This window comes from Cydia pomonella, chromosome 14 (genome assembly GCF_033807575.1).
Source record: "Cydia pomonella isolate Wapato2018A chromosome 14, ilCydPomo1, whole genome shotgun sequence".
Classification (NCBI taxonomy): domain Eukaryota; kingdom Metazoa; phylum Arthropoda; class Insecta; order Lepidoptera; family Tortricidae; genus Cydia; species Cydia pomonella.
In genome coordinates, this window is record NC_084716.1 from 1,279,324 (window position 1) to 1,294,944 (window position 15,621).

Sequence of the window (15,621 nt, forward strand, 5' to 3'; positions counted from 1 at the left end):
CAATGCTAATCGCAGTCTTTCTGCCAATCCTTCTTGACTTGGCAGTTGCTGGATCACGTGCTCTTCAACCCGGCGTTATGGGTTCATACCCCAGCGGCAGTCCAAGCTAGGCTGTACTGCTACTTGGCAACGGACTTTCTTGCTGACGCTCACATCTACGGCAGCGTGCGGCGCGTCAGCACAGTTCTGCAGACCGTACATACGCTCAAGTTCTACTATTGGGTGGTTAATCCGAGAGCAAAAAGCGGCATCACGCCCAAAGGATTAGGCAAGTTCTTCGTTGTTAAGTGAATGCTAATATTGATCCGTAAATATTTAGAAAGTTTTCTATTTAAATTTTGTACGAGCTTCACCCTTTACGCGTCGAAAATTAATTTACCTTTAATGTGAAAACTAATTTTTTGTTAGGTACAAAGTCTCGTCAAAAGAGTTGTATCTTTCAGTGTTCTTAAATTATATTAAAAGTTAAATTAATTTATGATGCTTATCTAGTTTGAAATATAAATCTGACTTTTAACATATTTTATTTACATACATATCATAAACCCTCTATGTTGCGTTCTAAAACCGCAAGTTAAGCTCGGCATCAAGATAAAAATAAAATAAATAAATAAATTGATTTTATTTCTGGCAAGCGCCCATATAAAAATAATTTGATAAACTATTTTATAACATCAATCTTACCTATGAAAATGTTATTTATATTATTCCGTTTTAATCAGGGCGTTATTGATTTAATAATGACATTTAATTTTCAAACATCTCCGAGAATTTAAAGGAATTTGGTATTATCTCATTTCTAGTATGACGATGAGATGACGATTTACTAAGTGTGTGATCAAATTCCGCAATGGCGATCATAAAATGCAGTTCCTGAACACATAATTGAGATCAGTACCCCTATTGTAAATTTATTCGATAGCGAAACGTGACGTAAGCGTTTGCATTAAGTCTCATTTGTATGGGATTTAGAAACAGCGCGCCAAACGGAACGTTTTGGAAACTCAAAATCCCATATAAAATGAGACTTAACGCAAACGCGTACGTCACGTTACGCCATCGAATAAATTTACACTAGGGGTACAGAGCTTATAATACGTGTGTAGATAAATCGGAGTATGTAAATTTACATAATTAGCTATTAAAACATTTCTGTGATGTGTTTATGAGACTCGTGGATAAAAGCCTTTAATTATATAGCAGTCATATAAACTACTTTTTACTCATTTTCAGACGGTCCCCGACCGGCGCATAAAGACATCCTCACGATTCGAGCTTACATTCTACTGTTTTTGAAACAACTTATTATGATTGGAAATGGTGTGAAAGAGGATGAACTTCAGTCTATCTTGAACTACCTTACCACCATGCATGAGGTAAGTTTTTATTTTCAAGAATTATCATTAGACTTAATTTTGTAAAGTATCACATATTGATAAATGTACGTGAAGCGTTTGTAGCCTGTCCGTGTGCTTTCAATATGAAGATCGCGGGTTGGAAATCTTACTTTATTTTAATTTAGGCATATTATGAGAAATGTTATTATTATATTAGTCGCTTTTTGGTGAAGGAACACTATAGGGAAACCGGTATAATCCTAAATAGGCTTAGTTTTCCTTGTGGATTTTGAGGATGTCAGTCACTTTCGTAAAAACTAGTATTAAATTCTTGAAGATTACATTGCCCGGGCTCCTTTAGTGTAACCAAAGGAGTACTTAGTGTAACCAAAGGATATGAATAAGTCATTTAATATATTTGTGATGATATACTTTCTAGGATGAAAATCTACACGACGTTCTACAAATGCTCATTTCGCTGATGTCTGAACATCCCAGTTCCATGGTACCAGCTTTCGACGCCAAAGTAAGTACATAGCAGATTGTTAAATTGTTAACCAAGGGATGTAAGGCACCCATTTCTATCGAGGTAGTTTGTATATAGTCCGAGACTGAAATGGTTCCTTTCACCTCAGTTAAACACTCTTCTTTTCATTTCGAATACGAGGAACTTCAGTAGTATTTCTTGAGGGTAATTTCAAGTAACACTTTGCGTAAAAATATGGTTATTTATGGAATGGGGAGTTAATTATCAGAATGGAAATTGTACAACAAATCCATTTCAAACCAATTTTTTTATTGCTTATCGTTAAAAAAAACCTACTTAGAAGCACTACTTTTTAGACCAGAAACGTATCATTTTCTGCACACTTTTTAGAACAACAACGACCCACTTTCAGAGCATGAGAAATGAAAAATAACTTTTTGAGGCATCATTTTACCTAATCTGGATTGAAATATCTTGTTTTTTTCTATGTTCAAAGAAAAATATGGAGATCAAGAGCTTAGTATAATGCTTAAACCGTATCCCAAATTAAACGCCTACTACCCTTACGCTTATGCCTACTTGAATAATAAAATATCTTTATCTTTAACGTGATAATTATATGGACAATATTCTGGACGCAAATTATTTAGAAGCTTCGGTCATTCAGACAATCGGCGTTCAGGCCAATCATCAAAATTACGCACATTATGGTGCTTAGTTACTCATTACTCCGTTGGCTCAGCAACCCAAAATGAGACATGGCCTCTGACACAAGACAGCGCCACTTTTCTCGGTCCTGTGCGACTTCTTGCCGATTGTTGACTCGAAGTGCGGGCTGATCCGCCTCCACCATGTCGCTCCAGCGACACCTGGGGGGTCCGATAGGACGTCCTCCTGCTAGGCGACCCAGTTACGTTCCGATCTTCATACATTCTCTCAAGGTGGCCCAACCAACGGAGTCTGTGAGCTTAGCTTTACAAAACATATTTGTATAGGGTCTATCGCGTATTTATTTTATTACCTGTATTTCGACCCGACCCGATGTTTCGACGTATTAGGCTAATCTAATACGTCGAAAGTCGGACACACTACAAATAGTAATAAACATGGTTTAATTTGTGTTCGAAACAGACGTTGTGGATTTTTATTAAACTCGGATATCAGTATTCCTGTAACAGTAACAGACAGTTGTTTACGTAAGTCGTGGGAAGTCAATTTAATTCCAATTTTCAAATAATGAAATGAAGTTGTCAATTTGTTAATTGTGTCCGTAATTTCCTCGAATAGGAAGTAATGAACTCAGTAGGTACGACTGTTTTCCAACTTTTTATGGCGAAATGCTTTTGAATCATTAAACAATTAAGAGACAACATTTTGTTTCATTAGCGGGTCGCCTCGTGATTTGATAACCTTTTAACAAAAAAATATATAATTGTTAAATGCTTGTGGCGTTCTATCAATAATTTCCACATAAATTATTTCTTAACTTTGCTGACTCTAACAAATAACTTTACTATACAACTTTAGATTGATGTATTTTCATAGTATATTAAATATACTAAAAAGGGAAGGGATCACTCACGTACGTTTAAGTCGAAAAACGCTCGACATGTCTCACTCCGTACCCGCAGACCCGAGTGACCCGTTTTTAATATATTTAATATATGTCTGTGTCTCACAGAAGTTTTGTTATTATAATTATTTTCATAGTATCTGGCCATCAATGCCCTACAATTCAAATTATTTGACCGTACAAAAACGTAGGTACAGTCGCCATCACATATATCGGAGCAGCCGATGTGCTCAAAACAATCTAAACACGCACTCGTAACGCCTTGACAATATAGGTGTGTTCAGATATTTATGAGCACCTTGGCACCTTGGCTGCTGGCCGGAATTTAGACGCAACTTTACAGTGTACATACACTGCCAATAAATTAAAAAAAAAGAATTTACCTAATACAACGTAGATAAAAATTGTCACATCGATCTGTTGAATGATCGAATGAATGAAAACGATTTGTTCACATGATAATTTTCAAATAGATGGCCATGATTGTTCGCAAAAGGGTTATAATGAAGTAAACTAACTTACAGGGTGGAGTGCGGACGATCTTCAAGCTGCTGTCGTCGGAGAGCCAATTAATCAGGCTGCAGGCGCTCAAGCTGCTCGGCTTCTTCCTGAGCCGAAGCACACACAAGTAAGTAATAAAAGTAATAGCCTGGAATGACGGCGCACAGTTGGGCATCAGCTGACAGGACAGGATTAAAGTAGTTGGCTCTTTTAAGTTTTAATTAAGTTTCACTATCATTAATCAGACGGGCATTAGTTACTTGCAAGGCAAAATAATAAGACTCATAAAGTCATGCGAAATATGATATCTTAAGTACGTGGCGCTGCCGCTGTACAGCGACCTGCAAAATTTTATGGACACATTATAAATGGAAAAAGTTCAAACTCCTATTATTTAATCAGATCAATCGTTTTAATAATACATTATAGTACATTGTGCAACGAGGGGGGTAAGTGAAATTTTGGATACGAGGGAATTTAAGACCCGAGTTTGCAATATTCTTAACCCCGGAGTTACACACAATGTTTTTCATCACACTTGCGAAGAAAAAACTAAATTTTAAGCAAAATAATTCTTAAGTACGGTGACATATCAAACATTCGTCCGCCATTTTGTAATTTCTTGGCAGGTGAGGCATCGAAGGCACAGACCTATTCGGCATTCAGCCACGATTGAAAAAATATTTTAAACGTCTGTTAAATTAATCAAATAAAATAATTTTAAACATAAACATCAATATCAAATTATACACGTCAGTATTTTAAAAGTAAAACTCATTTATGCTACTTGGTTTGTATGAATAAGTGACAAAATTAAAGGTAAAATCTATAACTCCCTAGGGAGTTATAGCTTTTTTTTTTCACTACCCATAACTCCCGCGGGAACAAAATAGTCGTTTGTTTTTCAGCATACCTGCATGACATAAGATCGAGCAATTGTGATGAAAAGATTATTTTACGTTTTAACTCCCGTATTTATAGTCACTCATGCGATATGTTTTGGAGAACTTAGGTCTACATTTTTAAGCGTTAACAGTGCAGTCGTAGTGTTCATGATAGCCGCGTGTCGCGTACTGCCGCTCGTTTTGCAGCGCGCTGGCTAATATTTCAAATTAGCTTAATTTTTGTCTGACTCGCGACAGTTTAATTTCGAAATAAAACGTTGTCTGCGCAAGTATTATATATAATTTTAATGTCTTAAAAATTAATGATGACAGTATACTACTGAACTAGCATGTTTTAATTTTGTAAAGTACATCACAGAAGCTATTAATAACAAAGTGCCGATTATGTCCATCTTCCTTGACATGAGCAAGGCATTCGATTTTGTAAATCATTCGTTACTTCTTTCTAATTTGGAAAGTTATGGTATCAGAGGCAAAATATCAGATTGGTTTTGAAGTTATTTGTCTGAAAGGTAGCAATGTACTGAAATTGTTCAAATAGCTTCAGTTAAAAAATCCCATGTAAAAGTAATTTATAGGTCACAATTTCACATAAATACCATCCAATAGAGACAATATGTACGAAATTGGATGGATTTTTTTGCCCTGAGAAAACTTGTTCAAAGTCTCGACAGAAGCTGCAATTACAGCCTACTACGGCCATGTACTTTCTATTTTAAACTACGGTCTCCTACTCTGGGGGAACTCTTTTCATGTCGAGAAAGCTTTTACCCTACAAAAAAATGCGTCCGCACAGTTGCAGACCCATTTTCAAGAAATATAATATTTTACCTTTAGCATGCATGTATACGAGAAAAGTCTGTCTGTTTGTCAAAGCTAATATGAAATATTTTAAGTTACGCTCTGATGTTTTTAAAGGAAATCAACGAACTCAGTACAAAAATCTGCTTTATCAACCTCCCTGCCATGCTGACATTTATAAGCGCAATGCATGCAATATAATTATTGAAATTCATAAATTTTATAATAAGCTTCCTGATAATATTAAATAACTGTATGATTTAGAATTTAAGACAAAATTAACGAGATGGCTCCAGGAACATTGTTTCTACTCTGTTAAGTAGTATCTGGACATGTAAATAATTTTAATGCTGTCGATATTCCTAAAATTTTCATGGCAATTTGCTGAATATTGTTATTGTTACTCACTATTTATAAGGAGATCTTTGTACATATATATTCTTGCGAATAAATTATTCTATTTTATTTTATATTAACTATAGGGTATTTTAACAAAATCAGTACACAATACAACCCCTTTAAATTAATGTACTTTTACATTTCCAGGCGAAAATACGATGTAATGTCGCCACACAACCTCTACACGCTCCTCGCTACGCGTCTCGCCGGCGGCGGCTCCGGCGGTGAGGCGCTAGCCTTACCCGCGTACAACGCCCTCTATGAGCTCCTGACAGAACATGTTGGTCAGCAAATACTGTACACGAGTCATCCGGAGCCGCAGCCGCACTTTAGACTCGAGAATCCTAGTAAGTGTTGAATTTCCTTCTAAAAGATAACCTTGTCCTGATACAAGCGCCCTCTATGAGTTGCTGACGAAACATGTAGGTCAGCAAATCTTGACGAGCCATCCAGTGCCACTTGTGTTGCCCAGTTATTTAAACGTGAAGACATTATCAGTTTTCGATTTTATATTACGATTGTTTTCTAGGGTATATACGAGTATCATGAGTATTAAAAAGACTGCCGGGCGAAAATGTACTTTTGTCTGGATTTTTTGTTAGGTTAGGTTAGTTATCCATTCTTACATGAGATGAAGATGGCCTAAATATGACTACATGATAAAAATTCCAAACTCAAACTTTCTTGCTTTTCGAAGATTAATTATAAAACTTAACTACTAATATTTCTGCGCATGTGTCACTGGTTCTGTTGAGGTCCTGTTTCGCCGTTCCCAGAGTCGCCTACTTTTTGCGCACTGTGCCAACCTGGCGATGCCCCAGGCTTATTGACTCGTTCGATAGCGTTTTAAAGGATTCGGTAGAGTCAATGTTGAACGTCTCCCTTAATGCGGACCAATGGGATCTGGCCTCCCTTCCCATTCGATCGGGTGGGCTAGGCGTGAGGCGCGTATGGGACGTTAGCGGCATTTCTGGCGTCGGCGGCGGGAGTCGTGGACCTTGTCACTCAAATTTTATCTCCAGATGGTGACAAGGTATCCATACCTTTCGCCGCGGAAGCTTTGGAGGCTTGGCGGGCTCTCAACCCTGAGGCAACGGCGCCGGAGAGACCGGATCGTCAGCGTCTATGGGATGACGTGGGGGTTAAACGGGTGCTCGGTAACTTAGTGGGGTGTGCGGTGGGTGTAGACAGGACGAGGGTGCTCGCAGTGTCGAAGCCGGAGTCGGGAGCATGGCTTCACGCGCTTCGGTACACTGCTTGAGAACGACTCGACGCGGATTGCAGTTGCTCTTCGCCTGGGCTGTGCATTTGCATCTGCGGTACTAGGGTGGAGAGCAACGGTCATCACGCGTTGAGTTGTGGTCGGTGTGCAGGGAGGTTTCCGCGGCACCACGCGCTTAATGATATCGTGCGGAGAGCGCTAGTTTCTGCAAACGTCCCGTGCGTGCTGGAACCTCCGGGCCTCAGTCGCTCTGATGGGAAGAGACCTGATGGGTTGACGTTGGTTCCCTGGGAGAAGGGGAAATGTTTAGTGTGGGACGCAACGTGCGCCAGCACTTTCGCGGCGTCGCATATTGGCCGTACGGTGAGGATGGCAGGGGCAGCGGCCGAGTTGGCTGCGGTTCGCAAGCGGGAGAAATATGAGGTCCTTGCGAACTATTTATTTGTCCCGCTTGCTGTAGAAACCGCCGGGTGCTGGTGTGCTGAGGCCAAGGCCTTTTTCGAGGAAGTGGGGAGACGCATGCGAGAGAGAGGGTTGGATCCTCGCTCAGGGACCTTCCTAATGCAAAGATTATCCATAGCCGTTCAACGTGGCAACGCGGCGAGTGTCATGGGTACTTTTGCGTCGGGGGGGTCGTGGGGTGAATTTCTAGTGTAGGGCGTTATTTAGGTTAGGTTAGTAGTAAGGACCTAATGTCATGTACTCTTTAGTAGTTAAATTTCTAGTTTTAGTTTAGTCTCAATTGTTAAATATTAATAATGAACATATATTTTAAGTAAGAATGAATATTAAATAATAAATATAATAAATAATCACTTTACATGAATTAAACGTCAACGAAATGAACTAAATATATTCCAATTAGGCTACAGTGGCTATATGAAAGAATTAATACAATAAAATATAAACAAACTTAACTTATTACCTTTCTTCCGCAGTGATCCTAAAAGTCGTCGCCACGCTCATCCGTCAATCGAAACAAACAGAACAGCTCCTCGAAGTAAAGAAGCTCTTCCTCTCCGACATGACTTTACTCTGTAGCAACAATAGAGAGAACCGCCGAACCGTCCTCCAAATGTCCGTCTGGCAGGAGTGGCTGATAGCATTAGCGTATATACATCCAAAGAACGCTGAGGAACAGAAGATATCGGACATGGTGTATAGTTTGTTCAGGATGCTGTTGCATCATGCGATTAAGCATGAGTATGGGGGGTGGAGGGTGTGGGTTGATACGCTCGCTATCGTGCATTCTAAGGTTAGTCATTGTATTATTTTTGTTATTATTCTTTTTTGCGGAAGAAAAAGATGACTGATAACTTGATGCTTTGTAGCAATTGGAATAATTTGGGCATATTTTTGATAAAGAATTAAAAAAAAAATTACTTCGTGTCTAACCTTTTCTGGATGGATGGATATCATCAGTTTAAGTTAACTCTCGGATATTCTTCCTTCATTAATTACCAGTTCCTCTAAATATATTTAGGTATAAATCTCAACGATGCATCATACACTACGTTTACATATTTACAATGTCTTGTATTCTTAAAACCATCTTTTGTAAATTTCCATATCAGTGCTCACTACCAAATCAAAGTAACCCGAACTTGTAATTGTATAACTAGAGTATTTATTCTTCCCATTCTTTTCCAGGTGTCATACGAAGAATTCAAACTTCAGTTCGCCCAAATGTACGAGCACTACGAGCAACGGCGAGCTGACAACATCACCGACCCCGCGGAGCGGCAACAGCGCCCCATCTCCACCATCTCCGGCTGGGACCGCCCCGACCCCACACCACCAGAACCAACTCATAAGAGCCATCATGCCGCCCAGACGGAAATTGGCAAAGGTCTTTCCCTAAGAGAGGTCGAAGCCTGCAGTTGTACCAATAAAGAAGATACAAGTGACGACACGCGGACTACAGAACCTGTGTACAGTGAAGTGTGTAAAGCCCATAGTCCTATAAAAAATACCGAAGTGCCCTGCGTCGACGGTTGTGATAGTGTTAAATGTACAGATAGTGAGCATGCTGTGGATGAAGACGGACGACGCAGCGAGACCGGCGCGGAGAATGAGCTAGTGCAGTCTATTCTTAATGAAAATATTCTTCTAGAAAGTTCCGAGTCTGGATTGGGAACGATAGAAGCGGATTCAGAGAAAACTGACAAACCTTTGTCTAGACAGGGGAGCTTAGATTACATTCCAGTGAGAGACGTAGGCGAAAATGTACTTAAAGATGATAACACGGATAAAAGCGAAGGTATTCCTTCTAGTTTATCAGTGAGCGAAACGGCAAGTCCGGAACGCGTCGCTGATCCCTTAAATTTATCGAATGAGAGAGAATCTGAACTATCAGATCCGTCCGAATTATACTTAACTCCCAGTGAAGCGACTAGTCCTAAGAAAACACAAGATAAGACTGACTCAATCATTCCTGATGATATTGACAGCGATGATCCAAAGCACATCGCGATAAACATTGTTAATGACGTGTTGTCGATAGCGCTCGAAACTGTGAGGCTAAAAGCTGATGATGACACTGACTCTGGGGCCATTTCAGGTGGATTGCATTCAGAAGGCAACACTCCCAATGGTCGAGAAGATTTCGAACAAGAAATCGAAGAAATTATTGATGAAAAGCGAACAGCTGAAATGATCGCTAACGAAGTTATCACAGATATACTATCCTCTGTTGTAACTAGGAGTGAACAGAAACAGAGTGAACTAGTAGAAGAAGAAGATAACAGCCACCATAGAGTGATACCATCCGACCATCCACACGAAGGAAACGTTCTGCCCTTAGACGGTGAATTCTTAGTCGATTCTCCGCGAAAAGAACCAGTGGAAAGAATCGAAACCGAAGAAGTAGACGAAGTTACAAAAGAAAATGCGAAAAACGAGAGCCAAAGAATGGAAACCAACGAACCAGAGGAGCATAAAACTCCAGAAATCCCACCGATTTCGACAATTAGCGAAAATATTTCCCTTGTAAACAAGAAGGAACAAGAGAATGAAGAGGAGAGAAATCGTGAAACGAACGAAAGGGACAAGAGAAGAGTGAGCTTACCGGGTGATAACGAGATGAAGCAGGATAGCAATAAGAGCGAGGGTGTTTCCTCGCAAGGGACGAACACGTCGACATCACCGAAGAGGCCGCGAAGTGCATCTACCAGCACTCAAGTAGATTCCAATCACTTTGGTACGTTTTTAAATTATGACACAAACTGTACAAATCTTAATTTCTTCATACTTACTTACTTTCTCATGGAGTTTTGTGAATAACATCCAAGTACTACTACTTAAGAGGCTGTCAACACCCAATGTCCTTGAAATTGATGTTACTTAAACAGTTTTTTTAAGAAAGACTATTTGTTTTAGTCAAGTAAGAAAAATATATGTTCATATTAATTATATTTCAAAGACCGTGGTTGTACTCGATACACGATTGAACGAAATCGGCTCGATAGAAAATAATTGCAAAGATTGGTCTTAAAATCACAATTAAACGGTTTTATGTCTTTATTGTTTTGACTTATGGGTCTGCAATTAAAATCACAATTTCAAAACATTTATATCTAAACCGTGGTCGAGTTAAATATTACACTAATAATCCACATTTTTTTTATTTAAATATTTTTCTTATTATTCCCTTTCCCAGGCCCAAGAACATGCGACAGTGCTATCTCATTTACTCCGATACAAATAGACAGTGTGCGCGCTTTAGGTATTGACATCCTCTTAAGACTAGCAAGGTGCTCGCCATCTCACATCTCGGATTTCTTTTACATTCTGTATTGAATTTAGCATCTTTGACTATTCTCATTTTTATGCAAACACTTCTGTGGAATTAGATGTTACTATCGTGGAATCGCTCATTCTCACGAAGGAAACATTAGGGAATTAACCTGACTTATTAGCATGAAAATGACAGTGTGCACTAAAATAAGACTATTTACGTCCTTGGAAGTGACATTCATGAAAATGACTGTGTACACACATGAGTCACATTGTCGTGTTTTCAGAAACCAAGCGGCCATCAAAGTGTTCTCGGCCGATGTTTTCGCCGGGACCAACGCGGCCGCCGTTCCGCATACCGGAGTTCCGCTGGTCATACATACACCAGCGACTGCTTTCTGATGTCCTGTTCTCTTTAGAGACTGATATCCAGGTAAGAGTTTTAGTCCCAATACATTGGTGTCTATGCGAACGGCTCTTGAGCCGAAGGACTTGCAGACGTTGAATAATGACTCATAACGTCAAATTAATGTAATCAAAAGATTTTGAGATGCTGCATAACCGCATTTTCAAGATGATATAACAAGTTGCAGTTTTTAATTGAAATTAAAACTAATTTACTCAGTAGGCAACAAGTATCTAATAATTAACAGTGTGATTAATCAAAGCGATTGCGAATGAAATTATAAAGCAATGTTGTAGTTATTGCATAATAAATACTTCTAGAAATAGCCTGAGCCTTAACGAATAAAAAAATCGACTACAAACGCCTGATGATCTTAACATGGGTTTTTCCATTGCAGGTATGGCGCAGCCACTCAACCAAATCCGTCATCGATTTCGTAAATAGCAGCGAGAACGCCATCTTCGTGGTAAACACCGTCCATCTGATCAGCCAGTTAGCGGACAACCTCATCATTGCCTGTGGAGGTCTGCTGCCTTTACTAGCGTCCGCTACATCACCCAACGTAAGTTATAGATTAGAAATGATTTATTTCTACACGAGTCTATTTTTTAAATAGGTATTTGACATATACGAGGTATATCAAAGTCATAGATTCTTATAAAGCATTTGATATAGTATAAACATTTTGACTTTTGTGGAAATTGAAATTGGTTTGGATAATGGATTTCTCTGGATCACCTTGTATCTCCACGACGGGTATCGAGATGTAGCAGTTTTAAACTTTTTACATGCCTTTCATTATTGATTTTTGTGTCGTTCCACAAGGCTCTTAATTGGCCCCTTTGGTCTTTCGAATTTAGACGTGATATGGCTTTTAATTCGCATTACCAAAACATAAATAACATACACTCTCCACAGATTTCATCAAGTCTGTCAAATAAATGCACTGTAACAAACTGAACATTTCTGTTGCAACTTTATAAGAGCCAAAATGTTTTTAAGAAAGTATGAACAATGAATTTAAATATGAATTTTGATTTTTTACTTCCATTTCTACAACAGAATGAACTGGACGTAATCGAACCTACCCAAGGCATGCCAGTCGAAGTAGCAGTAACTTTCCTACAACGACTAGTCAGTATGGCCGATGTGCTCATCTTCGCCAGCGCTCTCAACTTCGCCGAGCTAGAGGCGGAGAAAAACATGTCCAGCGGCGGAATCCTCCGCCAGTGCCTTAGACTGGTGAGAACTCCTTGTTAGCTCTGCGATCTTAGTACTTTGTCACTGATTTTTTGAATTTATAATGACATATTTTGATTTTATAGGGCACAGCTGACAAGTATTTATTTAAGATTTTCCCTCTCTTAAAGAAGAATGACATAATAGTTTAGAAAGAACTTACTTCTCTTGTAAATAGTCGAGTTGATAGTATATTAATAGAATTATAGAGCAAGTTATCGTAGTACTATATACATGTACTTCAAATGTTTATTTTATTAGATTTCATTTGAAACTTTCTTTGAATGCCAAACTCACAATCCTTGCTAAGCCCTTTGTATTTTCTACAGTAATGACTATCACTTTCTAGTCTAGGAGAATAATTTTGTCACTAGAAAAGAAGCGAAATGTCAGAATTACTTTGGAGCCATGAAAATACGCGCCAAATTTTTTCATATTGCTGCATTTTATAGATTTACATATTTATACTGGCAAATTTATATCCCAGTCTATAGTATTGTAAAGTATTGAATATTCATTGTCTTATAGACTCCAAAGACGCAGCCGATAATTACACGCGATTTATTCGTTGCAATTGTTGAAAATCTCAAGCGATTTATTGAAGATCTGTTGGAGCTAAAGTATATTCTAGTAACTGTTGATTTTGGCATTCTTCTACTACTTCTAGTTGATCGTATAGCGTTAGACTAGCGATACTAGACCCGTCGTCTGGACGTGTGTGTGTGCGTAGGTGTGCACGTGTGCGGTGCGCAATTGCCTCGAGTGCAAGGAGCGGCAGCGGTACGCGACCGCCCGCGCCACGCGACAAGGCGACTCTTCGCCCAAGGTAATATACTAACTTTTCACTCACAGGGGTAGTTCGAACAATTAGGTTCCAATTAGAACGTAAATTACTCCACTCTAATTACGCTTTAATTGGAGTAAAACAGAAAGATGCCCGCAATTTGCGAACTTCGGTGTTCGCGGTAGATCCTCATGTTCAGAGCAATTCTAAAGCGATTTGAGTTTTTTCTCTCACAGAGGGGTACGAGTCGAACTGACTATTAGTTACTACCTGTTATAACAGCCAATCAGAACGCGGCTCGTAGTTATGGCCGCTGAGTTTTGAGCGTTAAGCTCCTACAGTTTCATGCAGGCCTGGTACATTTGGTTTCACTAATTGATTTCTTTCGGGCTAATTTCGGGTAACAGTGGGGGGTACGCCAAGCCCATAAATTCGGTTCACAAAAAAAATATTTTCGGGACAAATTTAACAGCATCTTCCGAGCACTATTTCTGGGTACAATGTGGATAATGCTTTTCACCTTGCACAGGCTTTAAAATTCGATGCAGATAAGTGAATAGGTGCATCAATTTGTTGTTGCAATGGACACAACACACGCTGCACTTTGCATGGTAATATTCTAAGAGACTTTTCTATCATCTATCTATGCTTATTAAAAACATCATTGTTTCAAGACACAATCTAGACTTCTTCATAGCATGACATATCTATTCTATATTCTTTTTTTAGTTTGTCGTTAGACTTTACGTCTGTTTTGTCCCATTTTTGCCTCATTATTTAATTTATATTAAAAAATGTGAATTAATTTTACAAGAGTTGTAATGTCTAAGAATTATCGTGCTTAGAATTTAGTGACGTCGTCGTTTGACAATACCATAAAAGACAGCGCCATCTACTTTTTTTGTGAAACTTGGGAGCAAGATTCTTTTTTTAGGCTTTACATCTCTTGTAAAATCAGGAACTCTTTGGTAAAATTTGAGGAAATATTATAAAAATTATATCACGGTAAAAAATAAATGGTAAATGTTGCTAAAACAACGCCTCAATTCCTCTTACATGTAATCACCAACCTAATAAAAACAACCCAAATCAAGATTTCTTCAATTAAAATGTCCATTATTTTGCTTTCTCCACGATTTATGATTAATTATGAATGATTATAGAGCGTGGTGGCAAGCTTGGCCGATACTTCGAGTCCTGTCAAGGACCCAGAGAGACTACTTCAAGATATGGACGTCAATCGACTGCGAGCCGTTATCTATCGAGATGTGGTAAGTTCAAATATGATCGCTATTTCAATTACATCATCCACAGTTATACTGGCCGCACAAACTGAAGACCAGGGTCATACTATCTCCCTCACTCTTGCTACGATCACGCAAGTATGAACGAGAAGTTTTACGTTTTTTTGTTTGCGGATAAAATACTACCATCATCCACGCTGTTAAGTGTTAACTGATATAACGTAATACTTATTTCAAAGATATAAGGTCCATGGTCGTCAAGAAAGTTAGTGTGAGTACACATTGAGGATGAGATTTTCTTGAAGCATTTACTATTTTCAACTTTACTCCTTGAGTGTCCTTATCGCCTGGTAAGATGCCCTTTAAAACATAAATTTAAATAATAACTGTTCGCTTCCCTTTTTATTTCTCTCTTCTACCTGTTTTCGACCCTTTTTTTGGGTGTGGGTGGAAACATTTTTTAGTCTTGTCCTTTTTCATCTTAGCTCTATCTTAGTTATTTTCTCCTAGTCTTGTGTGGTTCAATAATGCATCTTATTAAGATGATTCGAACAGATAACGCTAGATTGCATTAAAAATAATATACTTAATATTTTATATTCGGGGTAATGTACGAATTTATTTTTTACAGGTTATCTATTAAACGGTCAGGGTCAATTAATTACTGACAAATAATATAAAATGCGTTACGTTACTCCTCCGCTATTATTATACCTACTGTTGTCTCTATAGTTTGACAGTTCTATTAATTATTACTTACGCGCCATTTTGGAGTTAAGCTTTAAGCTAAGTCCTTGTTATTCATCTTCTGCACTTCTATTACCCTGGTGATATGTTCCAGTTCAATGATGAACAACAAAGGGCTCTAATCCCATTATGTTTTTTGGTCGGTCCCTTTTTTTCAAATCTTCATCTTTTTGTTTTACGTCTTAACTATTTATTTTCTCCTAGTCCTACGCACCGTATATTACGTCCGTATACGTCGTAA

General features: G+C 38.5%; 1 protein-coding gene across 16 annotated transcripts in view; it reads left to right on the forward strand.

The window, feature by feature from the left end:
- Nucleotides 1–15,621, forward strand: part of LOC133524685 (neurobeachin) — a 963,862-nt gene that overhangs the window by 693,073 nt on the left and 255,168 nt on the right. For 12 of the 16 annotated variants that reach the window (XM_061860799.1, XM_061860801.1, XM_061860790.1 and 9 more), the window contains exons 14-25: nt 16–268; nt 1,234–1,376; nt 1,777–1,863; nt 3,922–4,025; nt 6,151–6,350; nt 8,164–8,480; nt 8,876–10,424; nt 11,248–11,393; nt 11,764–11,928; nt 12,429–12,608; nt 13,336–13,431; nt 14,553–14,660. In XM_061860799.1, the coding sequence (XP_061716783.1) occupies nt 16–268; nt 1,234–1,376; nt 1,777–1,863; nt 3,922–4,025; nt 6,151–6,350; nt 8,164–8,480; nt 8,876–10,424; nt 11,248–11,393; nt 11,764–11,928; nt 12,429–12,608; nt 13,336–13,431; nt 14,553–14,660 (3,348 nt within the window). The remainder of the gene's footprint in view (nt 1–15; nt 269–1,233; nt 1,377–1,776; nt 1,864–3,921; nt 4,026–6,150; nt 6,351–8,163; nt 8,481–8,875; nt 10,425–11,247; nt 11,394–11,763; nt 11,929–12,428; nt 12,609–13,335; nt 13,432–14,552; nt 14,661–15,621) is intronic. The other 4 variants (XM_061860794.1, XM_061860804.1, XM_061860806.1 and 1 more) reach the window with 1 other exon arrangement.